The sequence below is a fragment of the Schistocerca serialis genome, chromosome 10, assembly GCF_023864345.2.
Source record: "Schistocerca serialis cubense isolate TAMUIC-IGC-003099 chromosome 10, iqSchSeri2.2, whole genome shotgun sequence".
Taxonomy (NCBI): Eukaryota; Metazoa; Arthropoda; class Insecta; order Orthoptera; family Acrididae; genus Schistocerca; species Schistocerca serialis.
This window is the reverse complement of record NC_064647.1, coordinates 243,179,148-243,193,406: the sequence shown is the minus strand read 5'-3', so window position 1 is coordinate 243,193,406 and position 14,259 is coordinate 243,179,148. Positions and strand designations below refer to the sequence as shown.

At 46.0% G+C, this 14,259-nt stretch overlaps 1 protein-coding gene across 1 annotated transcript in view; it reads left to right on the top strand.

The window, feature by feature from the left end:
- LOC126424894 (uncharacterized) overlaps positions 1-5,813 on the top strand; it is a 111,451-nt gene extending 105,638 nt beyond the window's left edge. Inside the window, exon 10 of the mRNA XM_050087728.1 lies at positions 5,483-5,813. Within this exon, the coding sequence (XP_049943685.1) occupies positions 5,483-5,590 (108 nt within the window). The 3' untranslated portion in view covers positions 5,591-5,813. The remainder of the gene's footprint in view (positions 1-5,482) is intronic.
- Positions 5,814-14,259: the final 8,446 nt, after the last annotated feature.

Here is a 14,259-nt window from a genome sequence, read left to right as displayed (position 1 = left end):
TTGTCATTGGCGGAAATGGGCGTTTTCCACTGGAGTTTCCTTTACTGCTTGCCGTTGGTGGAAATCGGCAAATAGGAGACTGAGCGACGTAGCGTTGTTTACTAACTGCCCAGTATCGACCAGGCGGCGTCAGCGCTCTGTGTACACCCCACCGCTGTGGCCTATCGCGCACCTGTTGCTCTGCGAGAGCTGTCCTTCCGCAAAGCTGTCACAGCTGACAGACAAGACGCTGGAAGTCGGTACCCGTCTTCTCTGTTCATGTTCGCTTGGCTATTTCTACAGCCTCTCTAATCTTCCTCCTCACTCTAAACGGCTGTTACGCCAGTACGCAGGCCTCTCGAAATTCGATCTTCATGCTGCGCTGTTCCTGATGTTCTGCCACCGCTGATTTGTTGTATTGTTTGAGGCGGATACATCTCTCGTGTTCAGTTAACCTTGTGCTTATTGGACGCCCAGTCTCACCTACATACACCAGTCGACATTCGCACCCGATTTCATAACCTCCGGCGGCGTGAAACTTGTCAATTGTATCTTTCGTCGAGCCGAGAATGTCTTTTATTTTGTTGTTGCTACGAAAAATCGTCTTAATGCCTGCCCGACAGAGAATTTTTCCCAGACGTTCGGTAACCCCTTGTATATATGGCAGCATGACGGTGTTCTGTGCTTCGTTCTGCATTTCCCCATTGCCCTCCTCTGTAGGATGGCAAGAACTATGCCCCTTACATGAAGTCATTAAGGATCACCTAACTCACGTTGAGCGAACAGTAGGGCTGAACAAAAATGACTGACAAGGCACAATGCATCTTGTAGAGGGTATAGTATGGACGTATTGGAATAATTAATGTCGGGTGATGGTTTTAAAGTAATTCACACGACATGAAAACTTTGTGGAAACGAGTCGATTTACTGGATGCTAGTTTACCCCAGGGAAGTATTTAGAGTTGAACGTGGCCGGCTGGGGAACAGCGGAGGGAAGCGACAATAGGCAGCTTAGGGCGGCTTAAGCTCTGATAAAGTGGTAACGAGGCGCAGCCTCCAGCTGCCTTAAGATGAGTGACTGTGAGTGGGTGGTTGACCCCATGCTGCTGTACCGGGGAGCAGACAGAGAACTTGTATGCCTGTTGATAAATGTCTGTCGTCCCGTTTTCAGTGAAACATGAGAGAAAGCCACGCAAAGCTACAGTGGAGAGGTCAACAAAAGTGAAAATATGCATGTTCGTGACTATAGCAACTTCACGCTGCATTCACGGTCCGCAGAGGTTGAAGTAAATCAGGTGAAGAGCGACAGAATGAAATACGCTGGCCTCCGATGGGAATGTAGGACCAAGGAATTTGAAGTACTCTCCTGGGAGTCAGAATTCCAGAAAAACTGGTGTTTGTGCAGATGCTAACCTTGATGGGTGGCCTGGCAGGAGCTAAATAGCAGAAGTTGAGAGGAAGGGAAATTTTGTGGGAATTTGTTCACTTCCCAGAACAGGCATTGGTCGGCGCTGGGAAGTGACTCATAATTAACGTGACTTATGCTGCAATTGACGTAAGTGATTTTGCTGGAGGGAAACCGAGGCGAAGAGTGGACTGTGAGAAGTCTCCATAGAGGTCTTCTGTTCCCAGCTTGCCTAGAGTGCGGACGTGGCGTTCTTTACTCAGCTTGCCTGAGAAAGAGTGAGCATCTCTGCAGTTTAGGACAGCAAATGGAACGATTGAGCTTGGAGATAGGAAGTTTTGGTTCAGTTATGTATTGAGCAAGATAGCTAGGAGTCAATAGATGAGCGCAGCCTTGCAGCACCATGAGGTCGGCCGACGTCCGCACAACGACGACGCCCTGCCACGCTGTACTCAGTGATATTGCGCCCGCTCCGGCCACTGATTAATTTGTTGGATCACGTCGGCAAAGATTCCACGAGGGTTTCATAGGCCGCGTATTGTAGAATTCTTCTCGCACTTCGCATTACGCCTGGGTCAATCGTTGGAATTACTTTTGATTTATCGCGCTTTACTCCACGCAAACGCAATTTATTACCACTGCCTGTTAGGAGAGTCATGTAATGTGATGATGGAAGGTTGGGAGTTAAATTTGTGCTAGTCGACTGCATCTGTTTTCAATCAAGCAGTTGAAATCCCAAGTCACTTTCTTAATTAATTTTATGTTCAACATTTGCATCTCGTGTTCAATAGCTGAATATAACATCAATGTGTACCCCTTATTAATTAAAAGGGATCAATTGTGAACCAATTAATGTCAACACTGCCACTGCAGTTCAATCAGGAGTCACAAGGCCTTATTACTTTCTTTGCGTTATCTGACATTGCGGCAGTTTTGCACTCTCTGTTGATCTGTTAGTCAATTACCTGGAGTGAACACACGCCAAAACCAGATTAGTGACGGATGGGGTGTTACACCTCCTTCGGCGCCATGGTTTTGTGTATCATCATCATGTCGTAGCCATTAGCTCCAAAAATGGACCCGAGGTTCTGTAGTTCAGCTTCTAGATTCTGTTCATCAATGATCCTGTAGACTCTCTTAGTTAAAGGTTGCAGGGCCGAATTCTTTTGCGTAGGATGGTGGTGGGGGGATGCATGCAGGTACCTGTCCGTATTGGTGGGCTTCTTATAAACTCTGTGTCCAAGCTTCCCCTCTGGCTTACAGTCAACTTCTGTGTCGAGAAAAGGCAATACCCCGGTCTTTTCTATCTCCATGACGAAGTGAATTTTGCAGTGCTGCTGGTTGAGATGTTCTTGAAAGTTCCGAAGCTCTTCTTCTCCGTGTGACCAGATAACAAAGGTGTCATCAACATATCGTAGCCAGCATTCTGGCCGTAATGGTGCGGACTGGAGTGCTGTTTCGTCGAATGGTTGCATAAAAATGTCTGCTGCGGCCGGCGAAAGAGGGGAACCCATAGCTACACCGTCCGTCGGCTCATAAAAATCCCCTTTCCACCTGAAATAGGTGGTCGTCAAACAGTGACGGAGTAGCTCGCAGAGATCAGGTGCCATGCGTTCCTCTACGACGCTCATGGTGGCCCGCCACGGGTACATTCCTGAACATTCACGTCAAAACCGACCGTCTGATCCGTATCCGATACACGCTTTTCTTTCAAAAGTGCTATAAAATGGGTGGAGTCCTTGACGTATGAATCTGCGTGTCTCACTAAACGTCTAAGCTTCGGAGCCAATTCTTTCGCTAATTTGTAGGTCGGAGAGTTAATACTACTCACTATCGGCCTTAAAGGAAAGGCTTCTTTATGGATCTTTGGTACACCATATATTCTTGGTGCCTGTGGCACTTGTGGAATGAGTCTTCGGGTCGTGTCAAAATTTATCCTGGTTTGCTTCAGCAGCGCTTGCGTGGGTTTCATTATCTTGGCCGTCGGATCTGCCTTAAGTTTATGGCAAATGGGTTGTTTCAAAAGATCCTCCATCCGCTTGTCGTAATCTACTGTGTCCAACACTACGGTGGCATTTCCCTTGTCCGCCTGTATTACCACTATCTGAGGTTGTGCTTCAGCTCCTCGATGGCATGACGTTCCTCCTTACTGATGTTTTGCTTCGGAGGCTTTGCTTGAGCCAAGACTCGTACTGTTTCTTGTCGGATCTTCTCTGCTTCTGGTTGTGGTAGATGACGAACCGAGGCCTCCACTGATTCGATAATGTCTTCTTTCGGTACTAGTTTTGGTGCGATCCCTTTGGCCAAAATTTTTGTGGCTGCACCGCTCGAGGTGTGGCTCAAGAGGTTAACCACTGTTCGTCGCGTGTCCAGAATCAGTCCTTCATCTGTTGTTTTCCGTCGCAATTTGTCGAACTTCGTCACCTGGCGACTAATGATACTTTCACTTGACCTTGTGGCTTGTTGGAAGGCTAACCTGCCGACCTCCTGCCAGTCATCCCCATCGAGTTTCCCACTCAGAAAGAGGTGAAGTTGACACAGTTTTATGTTGTTCTCGTCGAGACTACCAAGAATTTAGCGGATCCTTTCCCACAACAAAGCTATGCTAGCCTGTGCACAGGTATTCCTGGCCTTGTACGGTTTTATGTGGGACGTCAGCGGTAAAAATGTTGGTACTACATTGGCATCCCTGCATCTCTTCAGGAACGCAAGTTCATTCAGCAGTTTATCTCTTTTAAGTCTCAGTGATTCGAGCTGCCCGATGTTCGTGTAGATCTCCAAAAAAAATGGTTCAAATGGCTCTGAGCACTATGGGACTCAACTGCTGAGGTTATTAGTCCCCTAGAACTTAGAACTAGTTAAACCTAACTAACCTAAGGACATCACAAACATCCATGCCCGAGGCAGGATTCGAACCTGCGACCGTAGCGGTCTTGCGGTTCCAGACTGCAGCGCCTTTAACCGCACGGCCACTTCGGCCGGCTGTAGATCTCCTTCCCATACAGGCTCGTTAGATGCACACGTAGGCTTCCGCGGTCGTTGTCACAGGCAATAAAATTCTTCTGGTTTGCGTGAATAGAGAAGACGAGTACCGACTTCAGCGTCATGGTTGACAGCTGTGACAGCTTTGCGGAAGGACAGCTCTCGCAGAGCAACAGGTGCGCGGTAGGCCACAGCGGTGGGGGGTACACAGTGCGCTGACGTGGCCTGGTCGATACTGGGCAGTTAGTAAACAACGCTACGCTGTAGTCGCCGCTCAGTCTCCTATTCACCGATTTCCTCCAATGGCAAGCACTAAAGGAAACTCCAGTGGAAAACACCCATTTCCACCAATGACAACACGCAATGCAAAGACCAATAAAACGAACTCCTAATACCCTTCCTCCTCACCCTCACATCCAATGACAGCACTCCTCCATAGTATATAAGTATCCAAACTAGTGCTCATTCAGCAGTTAGCAATACACCCTGAGGAAGGCGCCGTGCAACAGTCGCCGAAACGTCGGAATTTTACAGATGATAATTAGGCCTCAAACCCAGAAGAATTTTATTGACTGTGACAGAAAAAAAAGGGATTTGCACTTGCATAACACTTCCTTAAGCATTGTGGACCACAAAAATGGAAACGAACTTCATCTCCATGACAATGCGAAGCCTCACTCAAGTCTGCGGGCCCCAGACGAGCTCAAAAAACTTCGTTGGACTGTTCTCCCTCGTCCACCCTACAGCCCGGATCTCGCAAATTCCATCTGTTTGGTCCAATCGAGGATGCACTCCTCGGAAAGAGGTACCTGTGCGATGGGGAGGCTACTGATGGAGCGACACGTCGGCCCCGACGTCGACCAGTGGAGTGGTACCAGGCCATCCCAGTCAGGTGGCGTAAGGCCGTCGCACTGAGCGGAGACAATGTTGGAAATTGTGGTGTTGTGGGCTGAAGACTGTGGAATAACGTGGTGCACTGGAATCTTGATTAAAGCCAAACTGCTTTCGGATAAAACGTGTTGCAGTACTTGCTGGACACCCTACGTAGGTATCACTGACCAAACTCTGAAATACGTCGGCGTGTATGATTTTCAAAGCTCCCGTGTGCTGTTGCAGGTTGTGGAGTACAAGAGGCTGGCGGGTGGCGTGGAGTTTGTGGACACCATTCCCAAGAATCCCTCCGGGAAGCTGCTGCGGCGAGTTCTGAGGCAGCAGGCGCAGTGAACTGCGAGACGGGCAGACGATGGCAGCCACACCACGAAACGACCGCTATGGCGGCGGAACGGGCGCAGGGCAGCTCTCTCCAGGGGTCACGCGGGGTTTCACAAATGGGACTTGTGTATTTGTACGCGATCGTTCACCTTCCAGCCTACGGGAATTGTAAATAACTTTCCGTCTGTACGAGCATACAGAAAATAAACGCCAAATGCTTTCTTGCCTATATTAATGAATTCTTTTATTGTTCCTCTAACCTTTGGTGCCGCCTCAATAGGTTAAGGACTGGACATGGTTGCTGTAGCTACTTCAGGTACAAATGGGGCTGGATCAGTTCACCAGTGTGTGAATGTAATCAAGAAGAGCAGACAATTGAACATTTAGTCCGACGCTGTCCACTTCATTCATACCCTGGAATTCCCGATGACGTGTTCACTCTCACACCCAGCTTAATTAACTGGTTGAAAAACACGGACTTGAAGGTTTAATCTTGTCTAATATCATATGCATATTGTATAAAATCATCTGCATTATATCAACTGTTTATTGTATAAAATCACCATACGATTAAATAAACAAATCGTTTCTCTGTAAAATAATTGCACATTTAACGGTAAGCGACAAAGAAATTGTGTTTTTATTCTTCCGCTAGTATCATATGTTATGAACCAGTTTTCGTCTTACTAACCCATCACCAGGCAACAACAGATGAGCGGTAGCATTCGTCTTGTTTGGAACTGGGATTACGATGTTCTACTTTTAGGGGGGCGGAGGGGGGAGGAGGGAAGCGGAATTTATACCTTGATTTGCTCCATATCCCTGAGGTTCTTTTGCTTGATGCAATCTACTGAACACGAAAAAAGAAAGGAGAACCGTAAACTCGGCCTCTTCGAGCGATCTTCAGATTCAGATGTGATTATCGTGACTGTTGTTTAACTTCTGTTCTCCTTATGTTAGTGAACGTAGGGACTTGTGTGAAAGAATTACATACGAACTACTGCAATACAGTTCCTAAAATGCAGAGGAAGTAATGGAAAAATGTAGGTGGTCAAAGTTAGCATCTTGGGGATACATATTTTCTACTACATTTGGAAATGATTGTTAAACATATCTGCTACCCGCGGCTTATCATTTTATAGCTCTTCCATTTACATTAATATTGATGTTACCCTGTTCTGTAGTTCGATGTTCTGTCTCGCGTTTTACTACGTACCCAGACGTTCAGTGAATCCGCAGATCCGGGCACTTGGGACAGGGACCCACAGAAACCCAAACACCAGGCGCTCCGATCTGCTAAGACCAGAAAACGGTGCCAGTACACCAGCCTTCGCAACAAGAACTGGTTCAGATCCTTAACGTATATATACTCGTTCATGTTATGATATATAGCCAGCAATTATCCGAAATGTCACCAGTCACTCTCACCTCAGTACCAAACCAGCAAGAGTGATCGCAAAACCATACAAACAATGTAAACAGTGTGGACCTCATCTCCACCAGTGTACAAAATTTCGGTAGGGAACAATAAAAATTAGATATAAGTGCATTGGACAACCACGCACATATGACAGACTTAGCATAAGTCTCAGTCATTAACTTGTAACCATTCATGCCCATCTCACCCACCAAGACGGTGAACATGAACACCACAGAACGACTGCGTCAAAGTAGAAGAAACAGGTCTCACTGCCATCATTGTATCCGTGTGCCTAAATTGCCTACTATACACGTTAATTAAGTAAAAGTAGATCTACAGGAAACCACGACACTCGTAGGAATGAATGGCTCGAAACGAGTGATGAATCACGCGGTACGACAATCACAATCCGATGGAAGACGTGGATTTGAGGAGTTCCTGGAGAACGGTATCTGTGATCATATGCAGTACCAACCGTGGGGCAAGAAGGTAGTCTTGTAATGGTTCATATACATCTACATGGATACTCTGCAAATCACATTTAAGGGCCTGGCAGAGGGCTCATCGAACCACCTTCACAATTCTCTATTATTCCAATCTCGTATAGCGTGCGGAAAGAATGAACACTATATCCTTCCGTACGAGCTCTGATTTCCCTTATTTTATCGTGGTGATCGTTCCTCCCTAAGTAGATAAGCGTCAACAAAATATTTTCTCATTCGGAGGAGAAAGTTGGTGATTGGAATTTCGTGAGATGATTCCCCCGCAACGAAAAACGCCTTTGTTTTAACGATGCCCACCCCAGATCCTGTATCATTTCAGTGACAGACTGCCGGCCGTGGTGGCCGCGCGGTTCTAGACGCTTCAGTCCGGAACCGCACGACTGCTACGGTCGCAGGTTCGAATCCTGCCTCGGGCATGGGTGTGTGTGATGTCCTTAGGTTAGTTTGGCTTAAGTAGTTCTAAGTTCTAGGGCCAGAGCCATTTGAACCATTTGAAGTGACATTCTCTCCCATATTTCGCGATAATACAAAACGTGCTGCCCTTCTTTGAACTTTTTCGATGTACTCCGTCAATCCTATCTGCGACGGATGCCAGGATGGACAAGCGTAGTGTAGGCAGTCTCCTTAGTATGTCTGTAACATTTTCTAAGTGTCGTGCCAGTAAAACGCAGTCTCTGGTTAGCCCTCCCCAATACATTTCCTATGTGTTCCTTCCAATTTAAGTTGTTCGTAATTGTAACTCCTGGGTATTTAGTTGACTTTACGGCTTTTAGATTAGACTCATGTATAGTGTAACCAAAGTTTAACGAGTTCCTTTTAGCACTCATGTGGATGACCTCACACTTTTCGTTATTTAGGGTCAACTGCCAACTTTCGCACCATTCAGGTATCTTTTCTAAATCGTTTTGCAATTTGTTTTGATCTTCTGATGACTTTATTAGTCGATAAACGACAGCGTCATCTGCAAACCACCGAAGACGGCTGCTGAGATTGTCTCCCAAATCGCTTACATAGATAAGGAACAGCAAAGGGCCTATAACACTACCTTGGGGAACGCCACAAATCACTTCCGTTTTACTCGATGACTTTCCGTCATTTACCACGAAGTGTGGCCTCTCTGACAGGAAATCGCAAATCCAGTCACATAACTGAGACGATATTCCATAAGCACGCAACTTCACTACAAGCCGCAAATCCAGAAATACGGAATCAATATGAAATGCTTTGTCAATAGCACTCAACACTTCATGCGAGTAAAGAGCTAGTTGGATTTCACAAAAACGATGTTTCTAAACCCACGTTGACTGTGTGTCAATAGACCGTTTTCTTCGAGGTAATTCATAATGTTCGAACACAATATATGTTCCAAAATTTTGCTGCATATCGACGTTAACGATGTGTTGTTGTTGTTGTGGTCTTCAGTCCTGAGACTGGTTTGATGCAGCTCTCCATGCTACTCTATCCTGTGCAAGCTTCTTCATCTCCCAGTACCTACTGCAACATACATCCTTCTGAATCTGCTTCATGTATTCATCTCTTGGTCTCCCTCTACAATTTTTACCCTCCACGCTGACTTCCAATACTAAATTGGTGATCCCTTGATGCCTCAGAACATGTCCTACCAACCGATCCCTTCTTCTATCAAGTTGGGCCACAAACTTCTCCCAATCCTATTCAATACTTCCTCATTAGTTACGTGATCTACCCATTTAATCTTCAGCATTCTTCTGCAGCACCACATTTCGAAAGCTTCTATTCTCTTCTTGTCTAAAATATTTATCGTCCATGTTTCACTTCCATACATGGCTACACCCCATCCAAATACTTTCAGAAACGACTTCCTGACACTTAAATCTATACTCGATGTTAACAAATTTCTCTTCTTCAGAAACGCTTTCCTTGCCATTGCCAGTCTACATTTTATATCCTGTCTACTTCGACCATCATCAGTTATTTTGCTCCCCAAATAGCAAAACTCCTTTACTACTTTAAGTGTCTCATTTCCTAATCTAATTCCCTCGGCATCACCCGACTTAATTCGACTACATTCCATTATCCTCGTTTTGCTTTTGTTGATGTTCATCTTATACCCTCCTTTCAAGACACTATCCATTCAACTGCTCTTCCAAGTCCTTTGCTGTCTCTGACAGAATTACAATGTCATCGGCGAACCTCAAAGTTTTTATTTCTTCTCCGTGGATTTTAATACCTACTCCGAATTTTTCTTTTGTTTCCTTTACTGCTTGCTCAATATACAAATTGAATAACATTGGGGAGAGGCCGTTAACGACATGGGCCTGTAATTAAGTAGATACTTCCTATTACCTTTCTTGAGTATTGGTGTGGCCTGTGCAACTTTCCAGTCTTTGGGTACGGATCTCTCTTTGGAATGCTTAAGGGAAGGCTAAATGCAGAAGAGGTACGGAAGCGTTCTACGGTACTGTGTAGTGTGTACAGTAGAGGAGCCGTTCGGAGGCGATGATTGATCGGATCAGCGTGACAATCCACCCTGTCATAAAGGGGCACCTGTGACTTGTGGACGATAACATCCTTGAAATGGACTTGGCTGCCCAAGCTCCCGACCTAAACCCAATGGAATTCCTTACAGACAAGTCGGACCGTCGACTTTGCTCCAGACGACCGCGTCAGACGTTACTAGCTCCTCCGGTGTCGGCTGTTGAGGGAGGATGGATTGCCTTTCCTGAACAGACAATCAGACATCTCACTGAAAAGGTCTGGAGCAGAGATCAAGCCGTCATGAAGGTGAAGGGTGGACACACTCCATATTAATGTCCACTAACAGGTGTCAGGATGCCTTGCACCATATTCGGTATGTTACAGCAGCTAGTTGTGTACCGTGGTACAGCAGCACGGGGAAAGCAATTGACAGTGTATACAAAGTGACAATCATTGAACTATTTGAAGAAAACGTAAATTAGTTACAAACTACGGCGTGCACACACTTTATCAACATCTAAACGTAACTATAGATGTTCGGATTTAGGTTATGACATGTTCGATGTTCAAGTCAATTTATTGTTCGATTCAATTTAGTGTTACGTTTTAATAAAGTCATATTTGCATTAGTGGTGCACTGTGATGCGTTTCCGCGCACTTTTTGACGAGAGGAAGTGGGTTACCGAATAAAAAATACAGGGTGCTCTCTAACAAGGGAACCCCCCCATCGCACCCCCCTCAGATTTAGTTATAAGTTGGCACAGTGGATAGGCCTTGAAAAACTGAACACAGATCAATTGAGAAAACAGGAAGAAGTTGTGTGGAACTGTGAAAAAATAAGCAAAATATACAAACTGAGTAGTTCATGCGAAGATATGCAACATCAAGGACACTTGGCACGCAGGAGCGCCGTGGTCTCGTGGTAACGTGAGCAGCTGCGGAACGAAAGGTCCTTCGTTCGAATCTTCCATCGAGTGAAGAGTTTAATTTTTTATTTTCAGTTTATGTGACAAACTCATATGTTTTCATCACTTTTTTGGGAGTGATTATCACATCCACAAGAAAACCTAAATCGGGCATGGTAGAAGAATCTTTTTACCCATTCGCCAAGTGTACAAGTTAGGTGGGTCGACATCATATTCCTGTTATGTGACGCACATGCCGTCACCAGTGTCGTATAGAATACATCAGATGTGTTTTCCTGTGGAGGAATTGGTTGACCTATGACCTTGCGATCCAATGTTTTCGGTTCCCATTGGAGAGGCACGTCCTTCCGTCTACTAATCGCACGGTTTTGCGATGCGATCGCAAAACACAGACACTAAACTTATTACAGTGAACAGAGACGTCAATGAACGAACGGACAGATAATAACTATGCAAAAATAAAGAAAGTAAAATTTTCACTCGAGGGAAGACTTGAACCAAGGACCTCTCCTTCTGCAACTGCTCACGCTACCACGGGACCACGGAGCGCCTGAGCTCACGTTGTTCTTGATGTTGATGTTGCCTATGTGACCCATGGACTACTGAGTTTGTATATTTTGCTTATTTTTTCACAGTTCCACACAACTTCTTCCTGTTTTCTCAATTGATCTGTGTTCAGTTTATCAAGGCCTATCCACTGTGCCAACTTATAACTAAATCTGAGGGGGTGCGATGGGGAGGTTCCCTTGTAAGAAAGACGTACTGCTCTTCATATATTCGTAACGAAAAAATAACAACTGAACTACGTGTAAGACAGCAGTATAGGCAATAACAGAATAGAAGCTTCGGAAACGTGGGTAGGTAATGTAGTTAATGACGAGGTACTGCTTCGAACTGGGTGGAAAAGAAATTTATGGCACAAAATGACTAAAAGAAGGAACCGGTTTTACAGGGTACATACTGAGGCATTAAGATATAGTCAGAAATTGTTGGTGGGTAAAAACACTTGACTACAGTAATCAGGTTCAGATGAATGTAGATTGCAGCTGTAATACAGAGACGAAGACGCTCGCACAGAATAGAGTGGTGTAGAGAGCTGTATCAGACCAGTCTTCGGACGCGAGACGACAACAACAACAACAAAAACAACACTCAGTCTGCGCCTAGTTTTTGTTTACGAGACGATGGCGATATTTTTTTAGATACAGTCCAGTAATTTACATTCTCCGTCTGCATTGCGTGTCCCTACTAATTATTCCCTCGTTACAAATGCCAGCTTCTACAACTGCCAAAGGGGACACGGTTGGGCGGAGTGTTCCGTTAGGAGGCGATCGGAATTTGTTTTTGCCTCGTCGTCTACTGTGTCGGGACAACGCCGTTGGCAAAAGACCACGTGCAAGGGGGGGGGGGGGGGGGGGGGGAGGGGATGGACGAGCCACTCACCTGCTGAACGTCTGTCCATTTCCTGCGATTACGCGGGACAAGAGGCGGGGATCGCGGAAGAAATCTCTCCAGTACTACTGTGGTGTGCGTACTGTAAGACCTACAGTACATACACCGTCAGATTATTTGACTTGTCGCTCTAACGAAGTAGGCAAGTGTCAGCAATATGTCTCGTGGTCTTATCGTGGCGTGTTTATCTTCTGCCGTTAGGTCAGACGATAGAAATGCCACTGGCACGCTTAGAGTAGCAGATTGACGGTGAACAACTTTAAACAGAACTTGATTAATTTTCACACACATTTATTAAAATAATAAGGAGCATAAAAATTACTTAACTTGGTTCTGGATGCTATTTACAATTGACAATCTGAAGTTCCTTTGGTACTGGTACGTTAATCTTATTCTCACATATATCTCTGATACTTGACAAAAGGGTCTAAACATTTATCTTCGTGCCTATGTACAGGAATATGGTAATCTTATTAGGCGCAGACTGAAACTTGACTATAGACTGGTACAGACAAATGTAGAACTCGTACAGACTGTTGCAGACAAATGCAGACTGACCAATCGGAGGTCTGTACACTCGTTATAATACCTCACGCGTTCAGGTATCACTGCGCGAGTGTGATCCGCGAGGAGAAAAGGTTCTACGTTAGCAGCAATCTCATTGGCTGCGTTACATATTAATACACGGATCGACGGAAGCAGAAATTGGTCCGTCTCTATGGCAGCGCCATCTCGTAGTGCGGAGACGGACGAGCCCTGCGCCTGCGCTGTTGTGCTTAGCGGGGCGCGCTCTAGTGGGAAAGTTGTGTACGCGCTGACTACGCGGAACTATGTACACAACAACTATATACACTGAGGTGACAAAAGTCGTGCAACAGCGATATCCACATGTACAGATGGCGGTAGTGTGGCGAGGTATAAAAGGGCGGTGAATTGGCGGAGCTGTCACATGTAATCAAGTGATTCTGTGAAAATTTGTCCTACGTGCCTTTGGACTCAGGGCGGGAATTGACAGAGTTTGAACGCAGAATAGCAGTTGGAGCTAGGCGCATATCACATTCCATTTCGGAAATCGTTAGGGAAATCCAATATTCCGAGATTGACAGTGTCAAGGGTATGCCGAGAATACGGAATGTCAGGCGTTACTTCTCACCACGGACAACGCAGTGGCCGACTGCCTTCACTTAACGATGGAGAGCAGCGGCGTTTGCGTAGAGTTGTCAGTGCTACCAGACAAGCAACGCCGTGAAATCAATTTGGGACGTACGATGAACGTATCCGATAGGACTGTGCTGCGAAATATGGCGTTAATCTGCTGCGGCGGCAGACGACCGACGCGAGTGCCTTTGCTAACAGCACGACATCGCCTGCAGCGCATCCCCTGGCCTCGTGACCACATCGATTGGACCCTAGGCTATTGGAAAACCTTGGCCTCCTTACATGTCCCGATTTCAGTTGGGAAGGGCTGATGGTTGGGTCCGAGCGTGGCGTAGACCTTTACGAAGCCGCAGACCCGAGCTGCCAACAAGAGACTGTACGAACAGGTGGTGGCTCCGTAATGGCTGGTCGATGTGGCCGAGCGGTTCTAGGTGCTTCAGTCTGGAACCGCACGACCGCTACGGTCGCAGGTTCGAATCCTGCCTCGGGCATGGATGTCTGTGATGTCCTTAGGTTAGTTAGGTTTAAGTAGTTCTGAGTTATAGGGGACTAATGACCACAGATGTTAAGTCGCATAGTGCTCAGAATCGTTTGAACCATTTGAGCGCCGTAATGGCGTGGGCTGTCCAACTGAACTGATCATCGACTGGAAATGTTTGGCTACTTGGAGACAATTTGCAGCCATTACCTCAACTTCGTCCTCCCAAACCACGATGGAATTTTTACGGATTATTGTTTGCGATTGGTTTGAAGAATATTCTGGAC